The sequence below is a fragment of the Stenella coeruleoalba genome (assembly GCF_951394435.1).
Source record: "Stenella coeruleoalba genome assembly, chromosome: 3".
NCBI classification, from domain to species: Eukaryota; Metazoa; Chordata; class Mammalia; order Artiodactyla; family Delphinidae; genus Stenella; species Stenella coeruleoalba.
The window spans coordinates 97913623-97928364 of record NC_137148.1 but is presented as its reverse complement, the minus strand read 5'-3'; the positions used below and the strand labels follow the sequence as shown (position 1 = coordinate 97928364).

General features: G+C 35.6%; 1 protein-coding gene across 8 annotated transcripts in view; it reads right to left on the bottom strand.

Moving 5' to 3' along the window:
• The window catches only part of HSD17B4 (hydroxysteroid 17-beta dehydrogenase 4), a 127173-nt gene that overhangs the window by 63390 nt on the left and 49041 nt on the right, over positions 1–14742 (bottom strand). For all 8 annotated transcript variants that reach the window (XR_013827738.1, XR_013827739.1, XR_013827740.1 and 5 more), the window contains 6 exons: positions 12930–13037; positions 10963–11022; positions 9438–9459; positions 9290–9336; positions 7738–7822; positions 6458–6645 (listed from right to left, as the gene is read on the bottom strand). Coding sequence is in view for 5 of the 8 variants with exons in the window: in XM_079918110.1 (XP_079774236.1) it covers positions 6458–6645; positions 7738–7822; positions 9290–9336; positions 9438–9459; positions 10963–11022; positions 12930–13037 (510 nt within the window). In the remaining 3 variants the exon portion in view is untranslated. The remainder of the gene's footprint in view (positions 1–6457; positions 6646–7737; positions 7823–9289; positions 9337–9437; positions 9460–10962; positions 11023–12929; positions 13038–14742) is intronic.

Here is a 14742-nt window from a genome sequence, read left to right as displayed (position 1 = left end):
AGAACACTATAAAACAGCCTTGACAACTGTAATGACAGTAAGATGATGTAAAATGGACCTTGCAACCATTACTGATGAGTCACAAAGTGTAAGAAATATTTTCCTGTTATATACCTTCTGTGAGCAACTTAACAGAGCAGAAAGGTACTACACAAGGAGCATGAACACCTAGATTTTACTGCTGGCCCTGCCATGTAGGCAATTTAGGGCATTGAGCACAGCACTCAACTCTCTTGGACGTGTGTCTGTATCTGTAAGATGGTAATTAAAATGCGTTACCTGCCTATTCTACTAAGTTGCTGCAAGGCTCAAATGAGACACGATTTGTAAATACATCTTATAATCTTTAAAGAATCAAATAAATGTAAATTTTAACTGTGAAGGGACAAAATATAGTTTTATATTTTAAAGTGACAAAGATGACATTTACAGTCCCTGTAAATTAAAGAGCAGCTCTAAAAACCTTTCACTTTACAGTATTCCTGACCCCAGAAACTGTGAGATAATATATACTTGTTGTTTTAATCCACAAAATTTGAAGTAATTTATTACACAGCAGTAAATAACTAATACAGCTTGGGAAGTTAGTTCATGAGTATTCATCCTAAGATCATGTTTCATTTCATGTAAGAAACATGTAAGTCACATATATGACTTTCCATTTTTCAAATATATTTCAAAGGGGGAAAAGAAATTGCAAATGTCTCCACACATTACTCTTAACACCTGGTTCTTTAACAAATAATTCCTTTGACAGCCTGTAAGTTAATATTTCAGAGGAAAAGAGGAAAAACGCTGAGGCAAAATAAATTTTCAGCTTTTTCTAAACTATAAAAAAGTAATAAATACCAAAATTTAAAATAACAGAAATTCAGAATCTGAAGGGCTTTTAAAAATGATCTGTAACAACTCTCTTCTTTTACAGAAAAGAAAGCAGGTCCAGAAAGATTAAATTATTAGTCTAAAATACATCTTATTCTCCAAACATCTTTCACTAGGGTTTGGTGGGCATAAAAGATACTACATTAAACAGTGACTTAACATCTCTAGAGGTCAAAATTAATGGAAGCTACATTCTCAAAGGAAAGCAAATTTAAAAGCTAAAGTTTTTTTTGTTTGTTTGTTTGTTTTGCAATACGCGGGCCTCTCACTGTTGTGGCCTCTCCCGTTGCGGAGCATAGGCTCCGGACGCACAGGCTCAGCGGCCATGGCTCACGGGCCCAGCCGCTCCGCGGCATATGGGATCCTCCCGGACCGGGGCACGAACCCGCGTCCCCTGCATCAGCAGGCGGACTCTCAACCACTGCGCCACCAGGGAAGCCCTAAAAGCTAAAGTTTTCAACATTTTCTTGAAAACTTGCTGCTTCCCCAAGAAAGTCTACAGCCCATGGCAAAAAGTGACTTAGGTAGGAGTCTAGCACAGAAATGATAAGCATAAAATTCTAAATAGTGGTTGTCTCTTGGTATGAAGCAGAGGAATAGAATAGAAGGTATAAAGTTAGATGCAAGTAATGTTCCAATTCTTGGGTTGCGCAGTGAGTTCATGACTATGCATTACATTTTTTTTTTTTTTTTTTTGCAGTACACAGGCCTCTCACTACTGTGGCCTCTCCCGTTGCGGAGCACAGGCTCTGGATGCACAGGCTCAGCAGCCATGGCTCACGGGCCCAGCCGCTCCGCGACATGTGGGATCCTCCCGGACCAGGGCACGAACCCGCGTCCCCTGCATCGGCAGGCGGACTCTCAACCACTGCGCCGCCAGGGAAGCCCCTATGCATTACATTTTGATGCTTTACTTCTTGCCAGTAACCTACACTGTTGTGCATATATATGTAGTATTATACTTAATCCAGTTCTTTAACAAGAATTCCTTCAATAAGATATGAGAGTATAAAGAGTTTTTAAAATAAGGGACTTTTTTAAATGGCCCTGTTGACAAAAGAAAAGGAAAAAAAATTAGATCTCAGGTACAAATAGCTCTTCTACACTAAAGCAAACTGGTTAGGCACAGCTCTTAGGAAAAGCTAGCAAGTACATACTTGTTTGGTATTACAAATTCCAAGTTCTAAAATGAACGTTAGCTCAAACGTGGAAAGTAAAATGGTACTGTGAAAAAGCATTTGTATGCCATGAAGCAGCTAATTCTAAAGTAATTTCACTCATCAACTGTTTTGTACTGTTTCACAGAAACTACTTTTAAAGTATTATAGATATTTTCTTTTTAGAAATATGTTAAAACCAGGAGTATCAAAAACCATACACAGTTTTTCACCAGTCAAGTATTCTATTTATTATATAACTAAATAAATAAGCACTGGCTCTCAATCATGCATTTAAATATTTAAAGTTAAAACTTTGTATTTCATGTTTTCAAAGAACAAAGTTGGAAGACTCACATTACCTGATTTCAAGACTTACTGTAAAACTATAGTAATTAAAACATCATGGTATTGGTAAAAGGACAGGCCCATAGATCAATACAACAGAACAGACAATCCAGAAATAGACCCACACATACATACATGGTCAACTGATTTTCCACAAAAGTGCAAAGGCAATCCAAATCAAGAATGAGGAATAGTCTTCAGGACAAATGAACTCGCAGTTTCTTCCACAAATAACTGGCACTTTTTTAAAAAGGAGAATGAGCTATTATATGTTAAATAAAACTTAAGAGATACAGTAACAAAACGACTGTGAACCTTGTTTAGATCACTGTGGAATAAACTAACTCTAAAAAGATATTTTTTAGATAATGAGGAAGTTTTCATATAAATCTGGTATTAGACAATGTTAATGAATTATTTTATTTGGTGTGATATTGGCATTGTGGTTACAATGTCCATATCTGTTAGAGACACATTTCCAAGTATTTATTAGGTGAGATGCAACATCTAAGATTTGCTTTGAAATGTTACAGAGAAAAAGGGAGAGGGTAACAAAATAAATAAATCAATAAAACAAAATCATTTTGAAATATGCCCAGAGCATTCTGTTCTCCTTAACAAAGGCCTATCCTCAAGGGAAGCTACCAGAGCCTTATCTGACCTAAGGGAAGAACAATTAGACTAGTGGAACCCCTCTAGCCTTCCTGTCTCAAATAAGGGGAGAAAAAGAAAAAAGGCTAAAAAACTCTACTGAAGGTGAGAGTCCAGAGACTTTGACCTGCTAAAAAACATGGGGATTTAATCGTAAGATTATAGAACACTTCCCCTCGCCATAATTTACAGCCACTTCAACAGGGCTCCAGTATAACAACAGTGGATTACAACTGAGAGAGCTGCAAACACAGAGTACCTAGGGAAACCCAAAGACAACAGGGGACACAAAAACAATGACAAAGAGGAAAATGTAGCCTCTGACACCAACAGCTACAGCAACCAATAAATGCAACCTAACTCCTAGCTAGATAAACATGAAACCTCACAATAAAGCTCTGAATACCACACTTTCTACTACCCCAATACATCATGTTCTGTTTTCAACAAAAATTTCAAGGCATGCTAAAAGGCAAGAAAAGTACAGACTGAAGAAACAAAGCAAGCCTCAGAACCAGCTTGAAATATAGCAGAGATTTTGGAATTATCAAACTAGGAATTTAAAGTAACTGTGATTAACATGCTAAGGGCTCTAATGGAGAAAAGTGGACAACTTACAAGAACAGATGACTACTGTAAGCAGACAGAAGTAAATGCTAAAAAAATCAAAAGGAAATGCTCAAAAACAAAAACAGGGCTTCCCTGGTGGAGCAGTGGTGGGGAGTCCGCCTGCCGATGCAGGGGACACAGGTTCATACCCTGGTCCGGGAAGATCCCACGTGCCGTGGAGTGGCCGGGCCCGTGAGCCATGGCCGCTGGGCCTGCGTGTCCAGAGCCTGTGCTCCGCAGCGGGAGAGGCCGCAACAGTGAGAGGCCCGCGTACCGCAGGAAAAAAAAAAAAATATATATATATATATATATATAACATTTTGAAATGAAAAAAGAAAAATCAGTAAGCTTGATTTGAATATATGTCAATAGAAACTTCCCAAACTGAAATGAAATGCAAAGAGAAAAAAGGACAAAAAAATAAAAGGGAATAGAATATCTAAGAACTGTGGTATAATTACAAAAGATATATTGGGACTTCCCTGGTGGCACAGCAGTTAAGACTCCACGCTCCCAACACAGGGGGCCCGGGTTCAATCCCTGGCCAGGGAACTAGATCTCGCAACTAAGAGTCTGCATGCCACAACTAAGGAGTCCACGTGCTGCAACTAAGGAGTCTGCAAGCCACAACTAAGGAGCCCGTGAGCTGCAACTAAAGGAGCCCACCTGCTGCAACTAAGACCCGGCCCAACCAAATAAATTAATCGATTAATTAATTAAAATAAAAAGAACAGGCACATAATGGTAATACCAGAAGTAGAAGAAAAAAAGAAAACAACAGAAGAAATATTTTAAGTAGTGATGGCTGAGAATTTTCCAAAGTTAATCACAGATCCAGGAAGCTCAGAAGACATCAAGTAGAATATTGCCAAAAATCTACACCTATTGTTATGCATACTATATTCAAACTGCAGAAAAAACAAGGAGAAAATCTTGGAGGAACACAGAGGGAAAAATACCTTATGCATAAAGAAACAAGGGAAGAATTATGTCAGACTCTCCTTCAGAAACCATGTAAGCAAAAGAAGAGTGGAGTGAAAGATTTCAGGTGCTGAAAGAAAAAAATTACCAACCCAGAATTCTGTACCCAGTGAAATTATCCTTCAAAAGTGAAAGAGACTAAATTATATCTCAATAAACCTGGGCGGGGGGGGGGTGAAAAAAAAAGTGAAAGAGACTAAAGAGAATAAAAAAACAAGCTAAAGACTGGGAAAAAATATTTGCAAAACACATATCTGATAAAGAACTTGTTTCCAAAATATTCATGGAACTCTTAAAACTCAACAAGAAAACAAAGAACCCCCCCCCCCAAAAAAAGAAGAAGAAAACAAAGAACCCAATTTAAAAATGAGCAAAAAATAAGAACAGAAACATCAAGGAAGACAAATAAATGGCAAATAAGCACAGAAAAAAAAATGCACAACATCATAAGTCATTAGGGAACTGCAAATTAAAACAATGAAATACCCTACACACCTATTAAAAGAACTAAAATGCAAAAGACTAACAATAATAAATGCTGGCAAAGATGTGGAGCAACAAGAACTCTCACTCACTGCTAGTGGGAATGAAAAACGATACAGCCATTTTGGAAGACAGTTTGGAAATTTTTACAAAGCTAAAGATAGCCTTACCATACAATCCAGCAATTATCCTCTTTAATATTTACCCAAATGAGTTGAAAACTTACGTCCACACGAAAACCTGCCCATGAATGTTTATAGCAGCTTCACTCACAATTGTCAGAAACTGGAAACAATCAAAATGTTCCACAATAGGTGAATGAAAAAAAAATTGTGGCACCTACATACCATGTAATATTATGTAGTGATAAAAAGAAATGAGCTTCAATCCTCCCAGACATTTGTGAAAAAGAGGAGAGGATGAAGAGATGGAACACAGGGGATTTTTAGAATGAAACCATTCTGTATGATCTATAATCGTGGGTACATAACATCATGCATTTGTGAAAACGCATATAATCATACAACCTAAAGAGTGAGCCCTAAAGTAAACTATTAACTATAGTTAATAATAATCAATCAGGGACTTCTCTGGTGGTCCAGTGGTAAAGAATCTGCCTTCCAATGCAGGGATGCGGGTTCAATCCCTGGTCAGGGAACTACGATCCCACATGCTGAGGGTCAACTAAGCCCGGGTGCCACAACTACCGAGCTCACATGCCTCAACAAGAGAGACAGTGTGCCACAAAATATAGAGCCCACGCACCCTGGAGCCCATGTGCCGCAACTAGAGAGAGAAAATCCACATGCCACAACTTGAGAAAAGCCCGCACACCACAACAAAAGATGCCACATGCCTCAACGACCCGATGCAGCCAAATAAATAAATAAATAAATAAAAATTGGTCAATACTGGTTCATCAATTGTAATAAATGTAGCACACTGATGTAAAACTGTGTGGGAGGAGGAGTATATGGGCACTCTCTTTACTACCTGCTCAATTCTTCTATAAACCTAAAACTGCCCTAAAAAACATAATCTATTAATTGTTTAAAATAATTATTATTATAAAACAGTAAGAATGCTATTACCTCATTCTGTAAAGAAAAAATGTATGTATGTCTACCTACACAAAGAGAAAGTTTATCTCAGTGTGGTAGAATTATGGGTCAGATTTTGTTTGTTTGTGCTGTCCTAAATTTTCTATAATGAACATAAACTACATATAATGCTTTTTTAAATTGTAAGGAAATTTTTTTAGCTACTCAAAAAATTAAATACTTTTACAAAGCTCACACCACAGAGGTATGTGAGGAAACAGCATTAAAAAAATCTAAACTACTTACCATCAGGCAAAATGTTCTGGGTCAACCGTGATCCAGCAGTAGGGGCGATAGTGTTACAATGAATGTTGCTTTTCTCGCCTTCAACTGCAAGACAATTTGAAAGGCCCAGAAGACCCAGCTTTGCAGCACAATAATTTGCCTGGCCGAAGTTGCCATATATTCCTGAAGCCGATGAAGTCATGATGATCCTAAAAGGAAAATCAATCTCTCAACATCATCTTTTCTATATTTTGATAATGTTGCAACTCTAAGCATTTTTTTTTTCTTTTTCATTACTATTATATCTGTCAAAAGCAACTCTGTATACTGCCATTAGGTCCTTAAAGTCATGTTTCATATATTTAAATTAATATAAATAATAAAAGTAATCTCTCAAAATTCAACTGTGAGATTTTATTGTTTTAGAAAGAATCCCTGGTCAGTATCAAATGAATTCAAGTGTAAGAATGTATATTCATTATCTACTGAAAACAATAAGTATTTATAAACATAAAATAAACTGCCAATTTACAAGTTAAAATTTCAGTAAGAAATATTAGATCATGAAGTTCTAATTCTTTAGTCCTCATCACTTTGCTCCTTTCCCTTTCTGGATAATATTAAATGCCTCATATTAAAACAATACCATCTCATAATCTGACCTAATCTCACTTACTCTACTTAGTAGAACAAGTAAATCCTATCATTTACTTTCAGAAACTGCTAGTATCAGGATATACTAGAACTCTCCAATAAGAACAGATATCACATGCAATTTACTTCTAGTAGCTGTGTGTGAACACTAAGTTAACAGGAATAACTTTTACATTAGAGCGCATGGGTCCACTTACTAGGTCTGCCACATCTGAGTCACACAGATGCAACTATAAGAGTCTTACCGTTCCTAGTTTACAAAGACTAACTCATGTCTGACCAGTGCCAGTTAGTAGAAAACATCCACTCATCTCTCCCCAGTTGGTCACTGGACACAAAAAATGATATTTTGGTTAGAGAATAAAGTACTGCTGAATCCTCAATGTTTGTACTGCTAAAATATCAGAGAATAGCAGGAGAATCATTAATAATGAAAAGTAGGAGGTGAAAAGAAATACTAAGTTGTCCAGCTCCTTAATCTATGACTGACACCAGTGTAACGGGGAGGCATCTGCCAAAACTACATTTAAAAAGCCTGTGCATATCTGAAGGTGTATTTTTCAACGTCAAAGCAATTCTTTTCCTCTGTACATAAGAACCCACACAGGCCATCTCCAATCCCCCTTGACAGCCACATACAACTCTACCTTCCAAATTTCTGTTTCTTCATGTGATCCCACGCTGCCCGGGTCACCAGGAATGAGCCCCGCAAATGAACTCTCTGGATGATATCTAAAACAAGAAATTTTTATCATGAATGTTGTCAAATTTAGACAGAGCTATCTCAGAATCAACATAAGCAATGACTTACTTATACAAAGATGTTCATTTTATACCTAGCATTCAAAATCAACTATTGTCACATTGCACTCAGAGTAATCATTTTAGCTTTAGTTCCAGTTACATAACCAATCAATAATTCATACCCATTTTGCCTATAATTTATGATTAGATTATTATCTAATATAGCTAACTTTATCATAAATACCATGCCACCTAAATACGATGCCTATGCACATCTAAGTACAATGCCATCTTTAATTTTTGCCTATTTTATATAAAAATTCATTAATACAAATAACCAAGAATTTTACATATATAATTGGGACTCAACACAAACATTAGTTAAAGCATAATCAAAACCACTCAGTTCTTCATCAAGAAATGTTTATAAAATGTTCAGTATATCCCTAAATCCCTATTTTTAACAGGATTTGCAAATGAGTTAGAGAGAGCTGGGGGTCGGGGCATGGAGGTGTAGGAAAGAGGGGGAGGGGAAGAGGGAAAAAGAGAGACAGAGAAGCCTGCTTTCTGAAATGTCAATCTAATGAACAGACAACTTGGAGGATGATTCAGATAAACAAACAACTCTAGATTTAATCTTACTCTGATGAAACTAGAAGAGGATACACTCCAGCCCCATGAGAGCTCAAAGCAAAGCACCAGCTTAAGTCTCCTCTGCCAACAAATTCTCTTTCTCAGCTCCTTTTTTTCTTCAGTTCTTATAAGGGAATTGGAAACTAAAAGCCTGTCTTTGCTTACTTCTAAGTCAGAAAGATATCTTGCTTCCTCCAAAAGAACTTCTGGCAATATTTCCCAGAAACACACTCTATAAACAATGATGTCATTCATCTCAGTTACCATGCCTGCCACCATCTGAGCCACCAATGCTTGTTTTAGTTCTGATAGCCAGTGAAAGTAAGGGCAAAAAAGAGCAAACAGGATAAAAAAAATTTTATAACTGTGATTGTTCATCATCTAAACTCAATCTTTCCAACATGACATTCCTAATGGAAATTTTTCCTACTTATTAGAAGTTTCAAAATTATGTCTAGGTTTTTCCCACCCACTTCTCCGATCTCCGTCATTTTTAGTGCCTCAGACTCTCTTCCATAGCCTGCTCTTGCTCTTGAAATAAGAATCATACAGCCAGACAAGCATGCAAAAGGCTGTTAGAAACAGCTAATACTGCAAGAAAATGCTGACAATCTCTCAAAGAGAAAAAGGGAAACGGACGAAAGTCACAAAAGCCTTTTCTGCCAACTGTTCATTTTCAGTTTTAAAGCTTATTCATCACTTATATTAGCAGAAGCAAAAATAGGTAGAAGCAAGTTTTTCCTTAAGTGTATAAATGTATCAAATATTAGAAGGCTAAATGGATAAGTATGTTCCAGAGAACATATATTTAAAATAACTTACCCCAGTCTTCATCACTTATTCTACCAAAGGAACGGTCCCTCAAAATTCTAAAAAATTGATATTACATATGTTGAGAAGAGAAAGTCAACACTTAAAAAAAAGTTTGCATGTACATAACATTATTGGAAATTTAAAAAGAAATACTCACCCAGCATTGTTGATCACAACATCTACAATATAAAAATATTCAAGTCACAAATATAAAAGCAAGCATATTAATTTGCCTTTGCTTACAACTCACATTTCTTTCAAAAGTGTTCCCTGCCTCCCCCCCCCCGCTCATGGAAAAGTAGATATAATAGGTAACAAGTGCTAGCAGAACAAAATTTTATACCTATAGCAAAACAAAATCTGGTTCACAAAAGCACAATAAATACCCCATTATATCAGTGCTTTCCTCTCAAGTCTACATACCTAAATGTTTCCACCTCTACCTTCTGCCAAAATTCTGTGAGCTTATTTACAGAATTAGCAGTCACACAACTCTTAGGTTCTTAGAACTCAGTGGTAATCGTAAGGCATCCCTCAATTAACTTCAAAATTCACTGGGAAAATTAAAAGTTTAAAAGATTTTTCCTTGCCACTCAAAAGTCAAAAGCCCAGAAAGGAAACCATTAGAGTTAGAAACTGATGGCCTATCTTAATACATAATTGCATTCTCACTATAAAAAAAAAGAGATTACTTCTTAAGGTTCAACCACCATCTTGCGGCTATTTTCACCTTATGACTTCAAAACTTTGTGGTCGCTATCCCTGTGTCAGACACTATGTGAACACGTCTCTCATAAGCTCAACCAAATATAGCTAGAAACATATATACGCTAGACCAAAAAAAGGGGAGGGGACACATTCAAACTACAAAAATTAACATTTTTCAGATTATAAACATGTTGGGCTTATCTGCAGTAGTTTCCCTCTAGTAATTCAATAAACTTTTACTAACAATGTATGGGACTAAGTCAGGAAAATTAAACAATATATTTGAAATGCTTGAAATGCTTCTTAAAAATGAAGATTTTTATTTTATATAATTCATCTTAATTAATTCGCAAGATACTGAATCATTTTAATCTGAATCATTATAATTATCTAAAATATTCCACTGGGTCCTCTATTGCCAAAATACTGATTTATTTTTTATTTTCTAAATCTATTTGGGGTATGATTAAATTATTATAAAAAGGAAACTTAGAAAATACAAGTTTTTTTAAAGGTTCTTAAAGTACAAAAAAATATAAAACAAACTCAACACATACATGCATAAAAACTGTCACCTCAAGCCCTTTGTGGAATAAGATTAGGGTATGTAAAAAAAAAAAATTGGGGGCTTCCCTGGTGGCGCAGTGGTTGAGAGTCCGCCTGCCAATGCAGGGGACACAGGTTCGTGCACCGGTCCAGGAAGATCCCACATGCCGCGGAGCGGCTGGGCCCGTGAGCCATGGCCACTGAGCCTGCGCGTCCGGAGCCTGTGCTCCACAATGGGAGAAGCCACAACAGTGAGAGGCCCGCGTACCGTAAAAAAAAAAAAAAAAAAAAAAAAATTAAAATTTAAAACAAATCTAAAAATTTGATTACCAAAAATGAGTTTTTAATAAACAAAAGGGAAATAAAAAATATTTCATTAGAAAGGTAGAAGCTGCTCTGTTAGTACCACAAATGCAAAGAAACATTACCTATTCTTCCAAAAGCTTCCAGTGCTGTCTTCACAACCTTCTCTCCTGCTTCCACTGAATCTGAGGGAAAGGGAAATTAGGACAAAACTTCAGTAATATCCCTTACAAATGACTTCTAAATTCTGTGGCTCAGAGCACATGACAGATACTATTCATTCAACAGAAACTGTTTCCAAGGAAAATACATACATATTGCAGGCACGTGACAAACTAAAATATAAATGATACATGTTACAAAAGAAATTTAGTCCCTAAGACAATCCTTTAACCTACAAAAAAAAAAAAAAGAGAGAGGGGGTAAATGAGAAGTATTTGACAAATAATATACAAGATACCACGGTCCAACAGAACTTTCTGTGAAGATGGAAATGCCCTATTTCTGCACTAATACGGTAACCACGAACCACATGTGGCTACTGAAATGTGGCCTGGAATGTGGCTAGTATGACAAATGGAATATTCTATTTTATTTCATTTCTATTGAATTTTAAATAGCCACATAAGCACTTCCCCTTAAGGATGCAAATGGGACTTTGAGAGAGAGGGAAGGAGGAGCGTGTTTAATTTGAAAACGCATGTTCAATTCTGCATCACTACATTTGGAAAACAAACCTACTGTTTTTGTAATACTAACTACAAAAAGTAAAGCTCAATGAAATATTATGGATTTTTTTTTTCTGCTAATCAGCCCAGGAGAAGGGCTCGTATCCCCAGAGCTGTGTGTCAAATGGTCAGCTGTCAACTCAGCATCACCACTGCCTCTTTCTACTTCCTCTGCAATCACAGGGGGAGCCAAGTCCCTTCCCTGGAACCCATAAGGTCCTGAGTTAGATCTGCCAAAAAGAGATACTCGCTTAAAGGGAGAAAAAGTAGGAGGAGACTGTAAATTCAGGCAATCTTGTAAGCAGGCTGCAGATGTGAGACTGACAGCACATCTAGGTGAGCTCTTGAAAGCCACCTGCCACAGGGTGAGACGGTCATTGACAGTTTCCCTGACATGCACCTGCCCAGACCTTCCAATGGTAAGTCTCTAATTCGTTGTATAAAACCCTTCACACTTGGAAAACCGAGAGGGGCTTCTGTTTTCTTGACTGAATCCTGATTGATACAGGTTGAATATCAAAAGTGAGGGGCAGGGAAGAGAATCCGAAATCTTTATCTTTACAAAATAAGTTTTAAAACCCCAGAAATTTTTTTTAAGTTGAAAACTTAAATGTCTGTCTCATTATTCCCTTGAACTCTCAAAACAAATCATATCCTATTTCCTTTCCTCTAAAATTTCAGAATAAAGTCATTGGCAATCTAATTTTCTCCCTGGCCCATAAAAACAATTTAATTTTCAGAAAAGTCAGTAAGCACTATCTTTTTAAAGTAAATCTACTCAAGAAGATTCCTTACAAATACTATTAGAATCAATACATCAAACATAGAGGTTGTATTTGCTGTTGTTATTTTTTCTTTATTTTTAATGCCTAACTTTGACTCTTACATTTTCATAAAGATAAGAAAGTTACATACAGCAATGATTACCTGTGCAGAATGGAATATGAAGGCTGGGTACAGAAGGGGGCCACTTCACTTCTTACACTATATTACTTAAAGAAATTTTTTTTAAAAGCAATTTTAAAAAGAAGAACTCTGAAGAAATACATAAGACCTTTTAGCTAAGACAGGTCTTTTAAGAAGAGAGCATATTCATATTCACATCTACAGTAATGTACTGATTATATCATGTGCTCATTATTAAAAATATTAAATAAACAACTGAATAAAAGTTAGACTCATAAAATAATCTACATCAAAAGTTTAAAAAATACATCACTAAACATCTTTGGCAGACTTAGATAAAATCTAATCTCATAATTACACTAGAATGCCAAGATATTTGCTCAATAATTATTAACATGAGAAACAGCATTAGTTGAGGAAATATAAAAGAAGCAGTATAGTTCTCTCAAATACTGTACCATAGTTGGCCACTGCTTTTCCACCTTTCCTTCTTATTTCTTCAACAACCTTATCAGCAGCTAAGGAGCCTTTACCAACTCCCTTGAAGTCCCCTCCTAGATCATTCACTGCAATGCAAAAGTAAACAAATAAGAATTCAGTTCTAGACCTTAAAAATATGAGTTGGAACTGAAATTATATTATTAGTATATTTCTTCAGTCATCTTCCTAATTCCCTATTACCATATTCCCATCTTACTGAACACACCATGAGATACGTACTTTCAAAACATGCCTCTTTGTTTTTAAATACAGATATGAAGCAGCAAAAATATTTAAACACAGGTTCATGTCATGAAATTTTTAACTGTGCAATGCTTCTCCTTTTTCGGAAAGAAAAAGACCATGATTCAACCCACTTTTAGCAAAAAGAAAGAAAAGAAAAAAACCTAAAGATCACTTTTAAGATTAAATACACAGGAAAACAGTATGGACATTCTTCAAAAAATTAAAAATAGAACTGCCACACGATCCAGCAATCCCACTTCCGGGTATTTATTCAAAAGAATTGAAATCAGGAACCAAAGAGATAACAGCACTCCAAATGTTCAATGTAGCACTATTCACAACAGCCAAGATGTAGAAATAATCTAAATATCAACTGACAGATAAAAATGGATAATGAAAATGTGGTACATAAATACAATGTACCATTATTCAGCCTTTAAAAAAGAAGGAAATTTTGCAATATGTAACGACATGGATGAGCCTTGCAGATAATATGGTAACCCAGTCACAGAAGGCCAAATGCTGCATGATTCCACTTACATCAAAGTACGTAAAATAGTCAAACTCATAGAATCAGAGAGTAGAATGGTGGTTGCAGAGGTTAGGGGGAGGAGAAAATGGGGAGTTGCTAATCGGTGGGCATAAAGTTTCAATAATGCAAGATGAATAAGTTCTAGAGATCTTATCTGTCATACAACATAGTGCTTGTAGTTCATAATACTGTATTGTACACTTAAAAATTTGTTAAATGTTCATATTAAATGTTCTTACCATAATTAAAAAAAAAAAGAAAGAAACAAAGAAAGGTCAAATACACAATGTGAAATATCTTCTCCATGTCAAGAAAGAGTTTGTTTACAGGAATGGTGATAAAGAACAAGCACAGTATTAAACTCTTGGAGAAGCACACATGAATTTTTATAAAACATAGTGTGTCATGGTCTACCAAAAAAAGAGGTCAAAAATTACATACACAACTAATATGTGTTCAGTCACTAATTTATACCATATATGTAATTTATATGTTTAACAACTGACCACGCTTACCACATAACATCTCCCTATATCCAATTATATAGATACAAACATTAATTGCACATTTACTATTTGCAAGGAAATCTACAGAAATCTACAGATGTATAAGAATGGTGCCTATCCTCAGAGTTTATAAGCTACTGAAACTTAAGTATGTGGTAACTACACTAATACACTAATTGCATCATAAAGTTTATAAAAGTCAACATAACTAAATAATATAACAAAGGTAATTTATACAATAATTTAATTATTTACAAAATAACATGCAAAAACAAATGAAAAGATAAATAGATCAATGCCAAATAACTTGGAAAAAACAGAATTTAAAACAAATATCTGGGACAAAGAATTAATTTGCATTGCAAAGTGATCATTTTTGTAGGGTTATTGCATATACTGTGCAGAATTTAAAAATTACTAATTAATAAATGGCATAGAGGTATATACTAAAATTTAAAGTCTCTTAATATTACCAAATTGATAATTACCATAACTGGGGAAAAAAGA